General features: G+C 36.7%; 1 protein-coding gene across 1 annotated transcript in view; it reads right to left on the reverse strand.

Annotated features, from left to right (window-relative positions):
* Nucleotides 1–4,955: 4,955 nt before the first annotated feature.
* The window catches only part of SNAP47 (synaptosome associated protein 47), a 72,076-nt gene continuing 62,584 nt past the window's right edge, over nt 4,956–14,447 (reverse strand). Inside the window, exon 5 of the mRNA XM_044681593.1 lies at nt 4,956–5,423. Coding sequence (XP_044537528.1) covers nt 5,277–5,423 — 147 coding nt within the window. The 3' untranslated portion in view covers nt 4,956–5,276. The remainder of the gene's footprint in view (nt 5,424–14,447) is intronic.

A 14,447-nucleotide genomic window follows, 5' to 3' on the forward strand; every position in this document is an offset into this window, starting at 1 on the left:
AGAAAAAAAGCAACTGCTCAATGAATCAGAGACAAAAATCCATAAATGAATTAGTAATATATGAATAAATGAAACAGAAGTAACAAAGTGAGCAATGGATCTTAACAGAAAGTGGCAAAAATGACTTTACAGGCTACTAAGATGGGGAGCTCATGACTAGCACAAGGCAATGAAAGTACTCATTTCATTTAAAAAGAACAGAATAGACAAAAGGTTGAATACCATAACAAGTAAAAACATTCAAGTGAAGATATATAGGAAACAGAAAATGGGAATTAAGGAGAGTAAAGCATTTGAGTGAATTATTAATTGGCAAAAAAAAAAATACAAGTGATTTTGTCTTCAGAATATACTGCAGATCACTAGAACAAAAAAAGGAAACAAATGGGAGTTTTTAAGAAACTCTTGGCATGGCAGTATAGCATAGTAGTGAGAAGAGACTTTAATTATCTGGACATTTGATAGAGCTCTTTCCCTTTCCTTCTCTCTGGCAAAAGCAGAGCAGTTAATTTCTTGGCTTCCTTTCATAATACTTTCATCCTTTAAAAGGCACAGGAGACAAGGAGGGAAGCACTATTCTAAGCCTGATTCTCACCAACCACAAGGAATAGTTGCTAAAGAAGAGATAATCAAAGCCTTGAGGGAAAGTGGTCACTTCATCTGAGAATTCACAAAAGAAAAAACTGGGCAGTTTGCTATTTACCCTTGACTTTAGGAGATGACTTTCAAAGGATTCAGAGAAAGGATAGGTAGGATTCAATGGCCTAAAATTCTACAAAGAAAGTCAGCCCAAGCTAAGTACTTACACTGTGCAAAACACTGGAGATACAAAGCCATGTATACTTGCCCTTACATTCCAACAGAGAGAGACAACACATGCAGAGAAATAATTTTAAAGAAAGGGTGATTTGGTGTGAGAAGACACAGAGATGCTAAGTGGAACGTGAGGGTAGCCTACTGACATTCTCTTTCTAAAGGCAATGGTAGTATTGGTTTGATTGCCATTCTCAGAGCAAAAGAGAGAATGGAAAAGAGAAGTTCTCCTTCTCCCGTCCCATGCCACCCCCATGGTGGCAAAACAGAAATGACTAGAGTGAAGATGAAGACACACGGGCCAAGAAATGCACAGCTGAGTGGCTTCTGCTCTTCTGGTCCTTGTATCTGTGATCTGGATTAAAAAGGATAGTAGCAGTAGTAGTGCCAGTGCAGAATGGACAATGTGGTCCAGAGGGTGCAGGACTAAATTAAATGTCAAAATCATTCAATTCTTTTGTTCCTTTTCTGTTTTCTGTCATGGATGACATAAAAAATGGATAATAGGGAGCCAATACCCAAGATTAGCAGGGAGACAGAAAGAAGTACCTGAGATGGTTTAGATAAGATAAGATATTAGGTCTAGCCAAACTTTACTACCTCTGCTACCTTGGAGAAAAAGTCCACCTCAAAGCCTCACTGTCCCTGAAAGATGACAACTGCCTCTTCTGGTCTATTATTTCAGTCCATCATTCTCTTCTTGGCTCCATATTTCTGGACATCTCTTCCTGATTGATGCACATAGACCAAGAAGTCCAGAATGGAAAAAGGCCTTAAGATCATACTATGTATAGGAGAAACTGTTGAAGCAACTGGGGTTATTTAGCCTAGAGAAGGGAAGGCTGAGGAAGAGGAGTTGCCATGTACAAAGAGGAGAAGATCTGTTCTCATTGGACCTAGAAGGCAAAACCAGGAATAATGGATAGAAGCTGCAAAAACAAATTTAGGGTTGATGTCAGGAAAAACAGCTTAATGTTTGAAGTCACTCAAAAATGTGGCTGGACACTTCAAAAGGTCTTCAAGCAAAGGTCAGATGATCACGTTTCAGGGTAGCTGGGGAGGAATTTCTTGTTCAAGATGAACTGGATTAGATGCCTTTTTCGCAATATGAGATTCTAAGATTCTCAAGGAAAGCTCAATAAAGCATCTAGAAAACAAGTTACAAACAAGAAAGTTGGGCAGTAGTCAAGGTTTCTGGTAGAAGTTATTTACACATTAAAACTCTAATTTATTAGCTGAGTCTTCTAGTAAGAAAGCAACTCCTGGACTAGTAAATTTACATTGCAATATTAGTAGATTTAGACCAGAAGCATAATAATTTGGGGACCTAACTAGTAATGAATCTTCCTCCTTCAGAAGCAAGAACTGAGATTAAAGTTGAGAAGTTAAACTAGAAGTCAGTTCAGGCAGTACCTAGGTGACCTATGCTAATATATGACAGTTGCTATTAAATCTGAGGTAGCAATGCCAAAAGCAAGAGCTCATTTCACAATGCAATGAATTGGCCTGGTTAGTCTTTTAAACTTGAAAGTATGTTAAAACATGAATTTGATACCATTTTTCATTGTAAACAGTTCTCTTACCCTGAAAATCTCCTTCATTTTGTATTAAAACTTAGTTTAGCATTTATCTGCTTCTAGTCTAGTAATCCAAGGAACTATAAGTGGAGAAGTTAAGTGAAAAGGTTGCCATCTAGAAGAGAGGAAATTAAGAACTTGGGGTTACAACTTTTGGAAGCTTTCCTCTGGGTGCTAACTACACATAAAGACCTGAAACATCCCAAGGAATACACCTATCTAAATTTGCCCTCACTTCATGAGGAAATCTAAGAGTAAATAAATAACCACAAGATGCATGCAGTAGCACATCTGAATGGCACCTGCCTAATTAACATGACATCTTTTAGAAATAAACGTTTCTCTATCCCTGACCAAGGAGGAATGAAGAGAAAACAAACAGGCATGATATAGGAATACTGGCTAAGGGATCTAAGGTTTCAAAAAGTCATTATTATTCATATGACCATTTTAAGAAAAAAGAGCTTTTGAAATATGCAAGGCTTAGGGCAGCTAGGTGTCTCAGTAGATAGAGCCAGATCTAGAGATGGGAGGTTCTGTTTTCAAATCTGGTCTCAAAACTTCCAGGCTGTGTGAACCCAGGCAATCACTTAACCTTAACTACCTAGCCCTTACCTTTCTTTGGCCTTAGAACCAATATTTAGTATTGATTCTAAGACAGAAGATAAGGGTTTTAAAAAAAAGAAAGAAGTTAAGCTTTACTTCAGAGTAGTCCCAATTCTAGTTTGGGGAGAGGAAGTTAAGTATAGCTTAAATGAAACATGAAATGACTTAAGGTACAACTTATAATAAAGTTCTACAATTTCATTTCTGAGATAATCATTACCTTATATATCTTCTGAAAGTAGAACATCAGACTTCCAACAAGGCTATGAATAGTGTAGCATCATTCTTCTATCCATAATTTCTCAATAGTCTTTAAGAAAATCATCAAGGTACCAATATGCAAATACAAACCCAAACTGATAAATGTTGCCAGGATCAGTAGTTATCTACACGATGACTTAAACACACTTTCAATTTCTTCATAACAAGTTATAACAACCCTTTACACTTGTTAATGGGATAGAAATTAATCCCCAAATAACAGCTTTTCCATATAGTTGTCTTGGTAGTATGCCTAAATGGATTTCTTCATCACATTATTTCAAGAGTCTGAAAATAAAACATTTTTAAAATGGGAACAAATCATTAGTGGTATAGATGATGAGAAGACAAAAAGGTAACTGTGAAGGAATGATGTCCAGAAACAAATCTACTTTTCATTATGCTTTGCACCCCCATCCTGACTCTAATCTCCAGAATGGCACTGTAGACCACAAGTAGTTTTCTTCTACAAGTAATTCCTACCAGGAGGAGAAAGTGTTAACTTCTGGTCTACTAACTGAAACACATAAATCAAACCCCCCAAAATCAATATAGGTTTTGAAAAGTACACTACATGTAGCAGTTTTCTTTCAATTCTGGCTAGAAATAAGGCAGTAAAAGTAAAGACCAACATGAGTTTTTAAAATATACTACATAACTAGCTGCCCTTTTTAAAAAATTTTGGCTAAAGAACTAGGCAGTAAATGAAAATTTAAGGTGTTTATAAGATATCCTGGAGGTGTTCTCAGCTAGAAAACTGCAGTAAAATTAAAAAGAAAAATAGAACAGTCTGCTGGCACGATTTTATAATCCTACTCTATATCAAAGAGAGAAATGGAGTAAATTAATTTCCACATCTAATGGGGAATACATGTGATTAATGCCCAAGCAGCCTCTGTGGTGTTTTAAAGTCCCAAAGGGAATGATGACTCCAAGGTATAGGCACTGCAAGAAGCACTAGGTTTTCAAGGCTGGGAAGGAAGCTCATTTGAAAGCTTTTAAGAAAAATATTCAGCATTTAATATGCAACCAAGCAATAGGTTTTATTTATATAGGATATGCCTATTCTAAAAAATGGAGGTTGGCTTCTTTCTGGACAACTTTAATTTTCTTCTTTTGATGAAAATACCATCAACTTTCAAAAATGCACTCTCATCTTTAATGCTGAGTAGAAGGGGCTGCAATAATTCAAGAAGAACAAGTGTCAATTTTGTTTGTTGCACCAACATCTAAAAGGGGAAACTCTAAGAAACTGATATATGAACTACTTAGAAACTATACCAAATAGTTTAAAATGGACCTTTCAATTTTGGCATTTTGTATTAAACATCACACTTATGGCTTCTCCAGAGTTTCAATAACATTATCCAGAAGCAAGAACATATCCTCTGTACTCCCTTTCTATTTCACAAAAGAAATAGAATGGCTGCCTGGAGAGATCACAGAGATAGCCCAACTTTCTTACTGGTAGTTTTTCCTCTTAACTTACAGGGACCATGTGACTTGCCCAAAGTCACTTACCTAGTTAACGTCAAAGCCAGGGATCCAATTCCCATTCCAGAAAAACAAACAATGCACCACATAAACACATCATGGCTCTATGCACACAGTCTATATGCACATAGGCTTTCAGATGAGAAAAAAGTTCATTTTTTTAACTGCAAAGTTCCCCCTCCAAAATAAATCTACAACTTTTCATTCAGTGCATGGAAATCTCTTTAGTGAAAGTCATTAATATCCCTGACACACACTGTCTGTTAGGATTCTTAGCAGCAGATATCTGACTTAAATCACTCCATTATAATTAAAGTTTTTGCCTTTTTTTGTTGCTGGGAGAGGATTTCCAAACATGCATTCAATCCTGGAAATTATTCCATGGTGTCTTCTCTAGAAATGAAGACTACAGAAACAATTAGAGCACGACTTATATAAAGATAATTGCTTCTCCTAAAAATAAAGTCACTTCTCCCTCCTGAGAGTTCATATTACCACCAAACCATCAGCTGGCTCCCTGAGGTTCTACATTAGTTTCTTCATTCTGCGATTCTGCTTGTCGATAGTCAGGGTTGCACGATCCACTGAGGATGTTAGGCCATCAAGGACTTCATCTTGTCTCTCTAGTTCTGTCTCAGTGTCTAGAGCAATGCTTTTCAGTTTCTTCAAGATCTATCAAAAAACAAAATAGTGTTTTTCAAACAGCTATTTAAAAAAAAATCTTTACCTTCCATCTTAGAACCAATACTGGGTATTGTTCTAAGGCAGAAGAATGGTAAAGGCTAGGCCACTGGGTTAAGTGACTTGCCCACAGTCATACAGCTAGGAAGGCCAGATCTGAACCCAGGACCTCCCATCTCTGGGCCTGGCTCTCAATCTACTGAGGCACCCAGCTGCTCCTTAAACAGCTATTTATAATCACAGGTAGTAAAAGGAGAAGAAATCTCTCCTATCCATACATTTACACAGATTGCCCACCATACCTGATATGTATTACTTTCTCATTGTGGAGGTTCAGTTCAGTTGGTACCTTCTCCAAGAAGCCCTCACAGATTGCTTCCAAGTTATTATGTAATCTCTTTTCTCAAATTACCCTGTATTTACATAACTGTTGAACATATTGAACCTTCCAGTGGAATCCAAGTCCCTTAAGGGCAGATACTTTTGTCCTAGTATTCAAAGCACCCAGCACAGTGCCATACACAAAGTAGGAGCTTAATTAATAAACATTTGTTGAAGTGAACTGGCCACATGATAAAGTAAAAAACAAACATCTACCAAACAGTAGGAAACACTACAGCTGATGTATGTTCAAAGAACAAAGATATACCATAGACTGGAAGCTCATGGGGCCTCATGGGAAAAAATGCTGTGAGACAGCACCTGGAAAATTTTATTCTTCAATTCCAGACAATGCCACACCCACTACTGACAAACTGGGGTGGAGAAGTGTAGAGAAAGCAACAGAAATGATCCAAGGGTTGGTGGGACTAAAAACAGATGAAAAGAACTAAATCTATCTTGGCTGACATTGGAAAGGAGATGAAATCATAACGTAGCATACAGTAAAACCTGTTCAGTTAAGGACAAATATTAAACAGTAGTACTGACTAAAGAAAAAAACTGAGTTTTAAAAACAGTGAGGCTTACTGATATATGGAGTAAATCTGCCCTAAAGATATTTAAAATCACAATAATTAATTGCCAAAGAAGTTAGATAGCATAAAGAAAAAGATAGGACTGGCCAGTATGACCTCATCAAGAAACTTAAATCTTCCTGTAGTTTTTCTGACTTCATGCCATGGCTTTCAGATATTTTGATAAACTAACGAGGGCAAAATTTTATTGCAATTCCATTGAGCTTAATCATGTTGTTAACTGTTACTTCAAGTAGATAAACATTTCCAGAATTTGAAAGCGATTTCTAAATTCATTCAACCTGACACCAAAAGAAGGGCACATTTTAAAAGAAATATCAATGAGAGACCACTGATAATTCACATCTTTAGGAAAAGCTACAAATCGTTTGTCGAATCAACAAAAAGGAACTGAAGAATTTGAATTAGTAAATAGGGATATCTAGTACTACATCTACTTTCTCCCAATGGATCAATATCTCTACAGATACTTTCCAAATATTTTGTTACTATGGTCATTAACAACAATATTTGTGTTTTTAAGGTAAAAAAACAGTATGCAATTACTTCACAGAAATAACTGCTCCCATTTGGCTCTAACTCTCATTTACTGTAAATGTATCATTAACACAGAAAATAGCGTACAAGTTGGGGTCTGCCTCATGGCCAAAGGAAGAATGACAGTATTTAAATGTGTGGAAGCTTGGTCTTTTATAAATGGCATATAATTAACTTTCCTAAAACAATGCTGAAAAATATGGCTTATACAATCTCAAGAGTAGACTTTTATGTGAATTGGAACTTAAGCATTCTCTTACATTGCTCATCATCAGACAAAAGAATAAATCACTGACAAAAGCTAGCAATCTCAGAAAACAACACATTTGTACCATTAGGGAACCCAACGCTGGTGGAAGCTCCATCAGTTGAGTCACTTAAAAAACTGGACAGAGCCCTGGAAAATATACTGTAGGGAACAATCCAGCTTTGGCAGAGGGGGATGGACTACATGACCTAATACAGTAGGTCTTTTCCATCTCTTATTTCTATGATCTCATATGGCTAATGCCCAAACAGCATAATAATAATAATAATAAAAAATCCTAGTTCACCACTATAACATACATATAGGTTCCTACATGCCATTTTTTCATATGGATAGATATAAAATCTCCCACTCATCATTTGTCACATTTTCCTTTGCCATTAAGAACCAAATGAAGACCCACTCACATTTAAATTTTCTAAAATATTTTCTAATAAATGTTGCCTTAAAAGGTTATCTTGAACTACATCTGATGCAAAATGAAGAGGATTCCACAAACAATCCCTGCAGCTTCTTGCTAGAATGCATCCTTCTCAGCAGGGCCTTTCAGAATGTATTGCAAAGAACTATTTTAAACTAAAGGAGCAATTAATTTCTAAAACACAAAAGAATTTAATGTAGTGAAAACAATGCTGGATTTAGAATCAGAAGGAAAAAGTTCCAATCTTGGTTCACCCACTTACTACCACCATAGTCATAATACTGAGTTTTCCTGAGATGTGGTCTCCTCATACATAAAATATGGTTAATAATATTTATGCTAGGGGACAGCTAGCTGGCTACGTGTATTGAGAGCCAGGCCTAAAGAAAGGAGGTTCCAAGCTGACCTCAGACACTTTCTAGCTGTGTGACCCTAGGTAAGTCACTTAACTTACTTAGCCCTTACCACTCTTCTGCCTTGGAAACCAATACTTGGTACTGATTCTAAGATGGAAAGTAGGAATTATTTAAAAATTAAAAATAAAGAAAACAACAGGGAACAATCTCATACATATTTCTGAGTACAAGCTCATTTCTTACTCTCTGCCACTATACCATGATGTAATGGATAGAGAATTAGAACAAGAGTCAGGAGAACTAGGGTCAAATCCTGCCTCTGATGTTTAGTAATTGGTATGATTCTGTACAAATCATTTTACCCTCTCAAAGCCTCAGTTTCCTCACTTGTAAAATGGAAGATAATATTACTTGTGTTACTTATCTCATAAGGTTTTTGTGTGAAGGATGCATTTTGCAGACTTTAAAGTGCTCTATGATGGGAAATAACATTGCCATCTACAAAAAGGATTTTTTTTTTTCAAGGAAAGCACTTCATCAAACCCTAAATCACTAGGGAAATAGGAGCAGAAATGAGAGTTTATTATTACTATTACTCTTTTCCCCATGAACAAATAGTGTAGGAGCTGTGACTTTTAAATTTTTATTTTTATTTTATTGATTAATTATGAAAAACTTCCACATTTACATGATTCATATTCTTTTCCTCCCCTCCTCCCAAGCCCCTCTCATAGTCAATGTGCAATTCCACTGGGTTTTACATGTGTCATTGATCAAGACCTATTTCCATATTACTGATATTTGCACTGGGGTGATCATTTAGATCAGGGGTCGGCAACGTATGGCTCTTGAGCCATATCTGGCTCTTTTGAGGGCCAGATATGGCTCTTTCTGCAGGAGCCATAAAGTCAATTTTTTTCAGGCGCTGTTACAGGAGCACGAACTGTGAGCACTGTACGGCTCTCATGAAATTACATTTTAAAAAATGTGGTGTTTATGGCTCTCACAGCCAAAAAGGTTGCTGACCCCTGGTTTAGAGTCTACGTCCCTAATCATATCCCCATCAACTCATGAGGTCAAGCAGTTGTTTTTCTTCTGTGTTTCTGCTCCCACAGTTCTTTCTCTGGATGTGGATATTGTTGTTTCTCATAAGTCCCTCAGAAATGTTTTGGATCACTGCATTGCTGCTAGTGGAGAAGCCCATTACAATTGATTGTGCCAGAGTGTATCCATCTCTGTGTATAAGGTTCTCAGGAGCTGTGACTTTCAACACATCAGAAATAAAAATTCTGAAAAACATTCCAATTTACCTTAAAACTTGAAATTTTGTAAGTTGTGAACAAGTCACTTTATTTAGTGAAATTAGATCTTATACAGAACTAATTAAAAGATAGTTTTTACCTATTTGCATTTCTGAATTGATATACCAAAGGAACATGGAAGTTATATCAATCAGAACATTTAGATAATTGATTATCACCAGGATAGTCTGCTACTTCTAACGTGGCTCAAAATTATCAGAGATTCTAAACCTCAGAAAGTCAGAGGAAATAGAAAGCTTGATTATGCTGAAAGAGGGATTAGAAAAATTAGGTATTATGAGGCTCAGGGAACAGAAGCATTAGAGAATCTATGCTGTAAGGACACTCAAGAGACTGGGAAGAGGCAGTCAATAAACACAAACAAATTAAGTGTCTACTGTGTGCCAGGCACTGTGCTAAGCACTAGTAAGGGGATAACGAGGCAAAAGACAGTCTCTGCCCTCAAGTCAGACCTGTGCTTCGCAACAAAAAATAATGGGAGAGACAATAAACAAATGCACACGTACAAACAAACTATACAGGATAAATAGAAAATAAATAAAAAAGGGAAGGTATTAGAATTCAGAAAGAATTAGGAAAGGCTTCCTATAGAAGATTGGATTTTAACTGCGATTTGAAGGAAGCCAGAGGGCTGAGATGGAAAGGGAGATTATTGAGGGACGGCCAGATAAAATGTCTGAAGCCATAGATGTAGTACCTTGTTTGTGGAACAGCAAGAAGGTCAGTGTCACTGTTTTGAAGAGTATGTGGTAGGAAGAAAGGCATAAGAAAATTGGAAAGGGTTTGTAGCCATGAGAGGGAGAGGAAGGTTGATTATGAAGGGCTTTGAAAACCAAACAGTGAATTTTGTATTTGATTCTGGTAGCAACAGGGAGCCACTGGACTTTACTGAGGAGGAGGATGATATGATCAGACATGGATTTTAGGAAAATCACTTTGCCAGCTGAATGAAGGATGGATCAGAGTTGAGAGAAACTTGAGGCAAGTACATCTACCAGTAGACTATTACAATAGTCCAAATATGAGGAGATGACAAATAGTCTGCACTAGAGTAGTGACTGAATCAGAGGAGAGAAAGAGAGCTATTCAAGAGATGTTGCAAAGTTAAAATCAACAGGTCTTGGCAATAGCTTGGATATGAAGTATGAGAGATAATGAGGAATCCAGGATGCAACAGCTAGGTTGCAAGCCTGAGAGACTAGAAGGATGATGGTGCCCTCTACAATAATAAGGAAGGTAGAAGGGAGGTGGGGAGTTTAGGGGGAAAGATAATGAGCTCTATTTTGGACATACTGAGTTTAAGAAATCTATAGGACATCCAGTTGAATTTCACTTACATTGTTAAATTTGTTGGCATGTAATTGAGCAAAATAACTCCTAATAATTGTTTTAATTTTATTTTCATTAATGGTATAGTCACCATTTTCATCTTTAATGCTAGTGATTTGATTTTATTCTCTCTTTTTTAAAAAATCTGTTAACTGGGGGAAACTGGGTAGCTCAGTGGATTGAAAGCCAGACCTAGAGACGGGAGGTCCTAGGTTCAAATTTGGCCTCAGACACTTCCCAGCTGTGTGACCCTGGGCAAGTCACTTGACCCCTATTGCCTACCCTTACCACTCTTCTGCCTTGGAGCCAATATACAGTATTGACTCCAAGACGGAAGGTAAGGGTTTAAAAAAAAAATATCTGTTAACCAATGGTTTATTTTGTTGACTTTTTTTTCATAAAACCTCCTCCTATTTGTTTATTAATTCAATGATTTTCTTGCATCCAATTTTATTGATCTCACCATCATCCATTAGATTTATGAAAGGCAGTTAAAGATGTGAGACTGGAATTCAATAGAGAAGTTAGGGCAGGAAAGGCTTTTTTGAGTCATTAGCATAGAGATATAAATTAACTTAAATTAATTGAGGTAATTAAATCTACAGGAGCTGAAGAGATTTGAAGTAGTATAGAGAACAAAGAAAGGATCAAAGAGCTAGAACTGAAGAGACTTTAGAGGTCATTTAGCCCATCCTCATTATTTTATAAATAAACTGAGGCCCTGAAAGGAAAAGAGATTGGCTAAAGGCCGCATACTAATAATAAGCATTAGAGGCAGAATCTGAACCTGGGTTCTTTGATTCCAGAGCCAGAGCTCTTTTCACTGTGACATTCTTTGCCCACTATCTTTGGATGAGGCAACAAATGTGGCACTTTAAGTATCTGATCACTAGCAAGGTGCCTAATTGCCTCCAAACCTGGCCCCTGAGCACCTAAAGCCAAGGTCACATCATGCACTTCACCTCAGAAGCATCCTCAGTCATCACACAACCTTGTTCAATGGGTCCCTCTCAACCATGGCTGTCCAACTCCCACCATTTGCCTCCCTGATCCATAAAATGTAGAGCTATCACCTGCCAAGGCAGCAATCATTCTTTCTTGTTATCTCTCATCTCACTCTCATTCCTATTCACCTTTGCTCCTCCCTCCACAGCTCTTTTCTCCTTTTAGAATATCAGCTTTATCATGAACAAACTATCTTTCACCCAAGATCTCTCTACATCATCTTTTCTGTCTCCTGGTACATAAGAAAATTTGTTTCTCCCCAGAAGCAAAACAATTCCTGAACAGCCACTCCAAAATTTTGGATATTCCAAATAAATTAAAATCTTATTAAAAAGAAAAGCACTCAATAAGACAAGGAGAAGTAGCATACAATAGTGATCAAGAATCAGTCCTAGGTTCAAGCAATTTGAAATTATTCAAACAAAGTGTCTGAAATGTTCATATCCTCAGACACAGAGGGATTCAATTGCCAGACATTTATATCAAGGTGGTCAGTGAAAAAAAGGCTCAAAATATTTATAACAACACTTTGTAACAGTAAAGACCTAGAAACAAAGTAGATGTCCACCAACTGTGGAAAGGTTAAACAAAATTGTGCTACACAAATGTAATGGAATGTTATTATACTATAAGAAACAGCAAACACATAAACATGAGCATGGAAAAACTTATAAGAAATGTAGCAAGGTGAAGTAAGCAGAGCCAGGGAAACCATACACATAATGACCAAAACTACAGAAACACAAAAGACAGCCATAAAACAATCAAAACTGAATCCTGCAAAATTATAAAGGGCAAGACTGGCCCCAAAGAAAAGATTTGGGAAAACACACACACACACACACACACATCCTCTCTCTCTCTCTCTCCTCTGCTCCTCTTTGTAATAGAACTCCTAGCATGTGGACCATTGCATGTAATTTCAGGTTTCTTTTTCTGATATGGTTTTGCTGAAATTTTTTCTCTTCTACTGCTAAAAAAATTTTTTCTCTCCCAAAGGATGACTCCAGGTTGGGGAAACAGGATACAAATATGTAAACAAAATAAAAACAAAATGTTTGTGTTAATATTATTCTACGGCTTTGTCTTTCAAGAAGTTTTGGGCACTTGAGAATGACTCAATAATTTCATATATTTCAGTGTTAAGTCCATATATTTTTCTAATAGTTATACTGCTAAAGTTAATAGTGGCAGATAGGTAAGTTAATGGACTCTTTCAGCAACAACAACTGAAAAAAAGGCAGAGGTCAAAACAGATCTAAATTCCCAGGTCTGTGCTCTATTTCTTAACATACAATATACTGCCTATGAGAGGATCCACATTTTGCTCTACGGCTAAGATGCAACTGGTAAACATACAAAAGCTAAACTCCAAAAATCAACCCCGGATATACCAAATAAACTAAAATCTTGTTAAAAAGAAAAGCAGGGGCAGCCAGGTAGCTCAGTAGATTGAGAGTCAGGCCTATAGACAAAAGGTCCTGAGTTCAAATCTGGCCTTAGTCACTTCCTAACTGTGTGATCCTGGGCAAGTCACATGACCCCCATTGCCTGCTGCTTCTATCTTGGAACCGATAACAAACTACTGACTCTGAGACAGAAGGTAAAGGTTTTAAAAAAGAAAAGTGCTCAATTAACAAGAAGAAGCAGTATACAATAGTGGACAAAGAGTCAAGTTCATCTCTATTAATGGCTATACATCCCCGGGCAAATCATGTAACCTCTTGGGGACCCAAGGAACTATCAAGGCAGCTAATGATCTTTCTTGGTCATGGAGGTTTCTGTAGGCGGAATACTATATGTCAATGAAACCACTGGTCTAGACTCTTCTAAAATTAAAAAAAAAATTCTCTCACAGAAATAAAAGAGAAATCACTTGCCAAATAGTCTAAGTAGTTTGGCTTGTTAATAATAAGACTTGAAAATAAGGTTTGGGGCTGATAATAAAAATTTCAACAGATAGAAAATCCTATGAATAAAAATTCACAACCATTAGTATCTCTGGAATCTTGGTAAAGATCCTTTTTCCTTTACGAGGACTGAAGTAATTAAATGGCATCGTGTGAATTCCATATAACATGGGATGGAAAGAATGGAGAATCTGAAGTCTGGCCAAACCTTAAAAACAGTTGCTACTTTTTGTGGCCTACGATGACAAGCTGTCTAGTCATCAATGCACAAATTCCACTAATTTACAAATGACCTACTATCAGCCAAATTCTAATTCAGTTTAAAACCAATAATTAAGATTCACAATGAAGTCTTCCTCTGGGCTCAGAAGAATCCTGGGTTATTCAATAAACCTGCTTAAGATTGATATTTCCAAACATATTTTTACCCAATTAGAATATTACCCAATTAAAACCAGACTGTATGATAAAAAGAAAATATTAATATCTCAGGTGGTGATGAAATACATATGTAATGTATTTAAGAGAGGCACCACAGTCTAGAGAAAAGAGCACTGGTCTTAAGAGTCAGAAGTCTTGGGTTCAAATACTAGTCCTAGTTTGGCTAGCTACATGACTAAGTCATTTCTGGCCTATGAGTCTCAGGATCCATAAAATGGGCATAATAATATTCATATTACCTATTTGCACAGGGTTATAAAAGTGCATTATAAACTTTAAAGCAGAACTGAAACATGAATTATTAAAAAAATATATATATATATATATAAGACATATAAACGTTTTTGATGTTCAGTCGTTTTTGTCATGATTCTTTAGTCAGACTCTTCGTGAACCTATTTGGGATTTTCTTGCCAGAGATACCAGTGGTCTGCCATTTTGTTCCCCAG

This window comes from Gracilinanus agilis, chromosome 1, assembly GCF_016433145.1.
Source record: "Gracilinanus agilis isolate LMUSP501 chromosome 1, AgileGrace, whole genome shotgun sequence".
NCBI lineage: Eukaryota > Metazoa > Chordata > Mammalia > Didelphimorphia > Didelphidae > Gracilinanus > Gracilinanus agilis.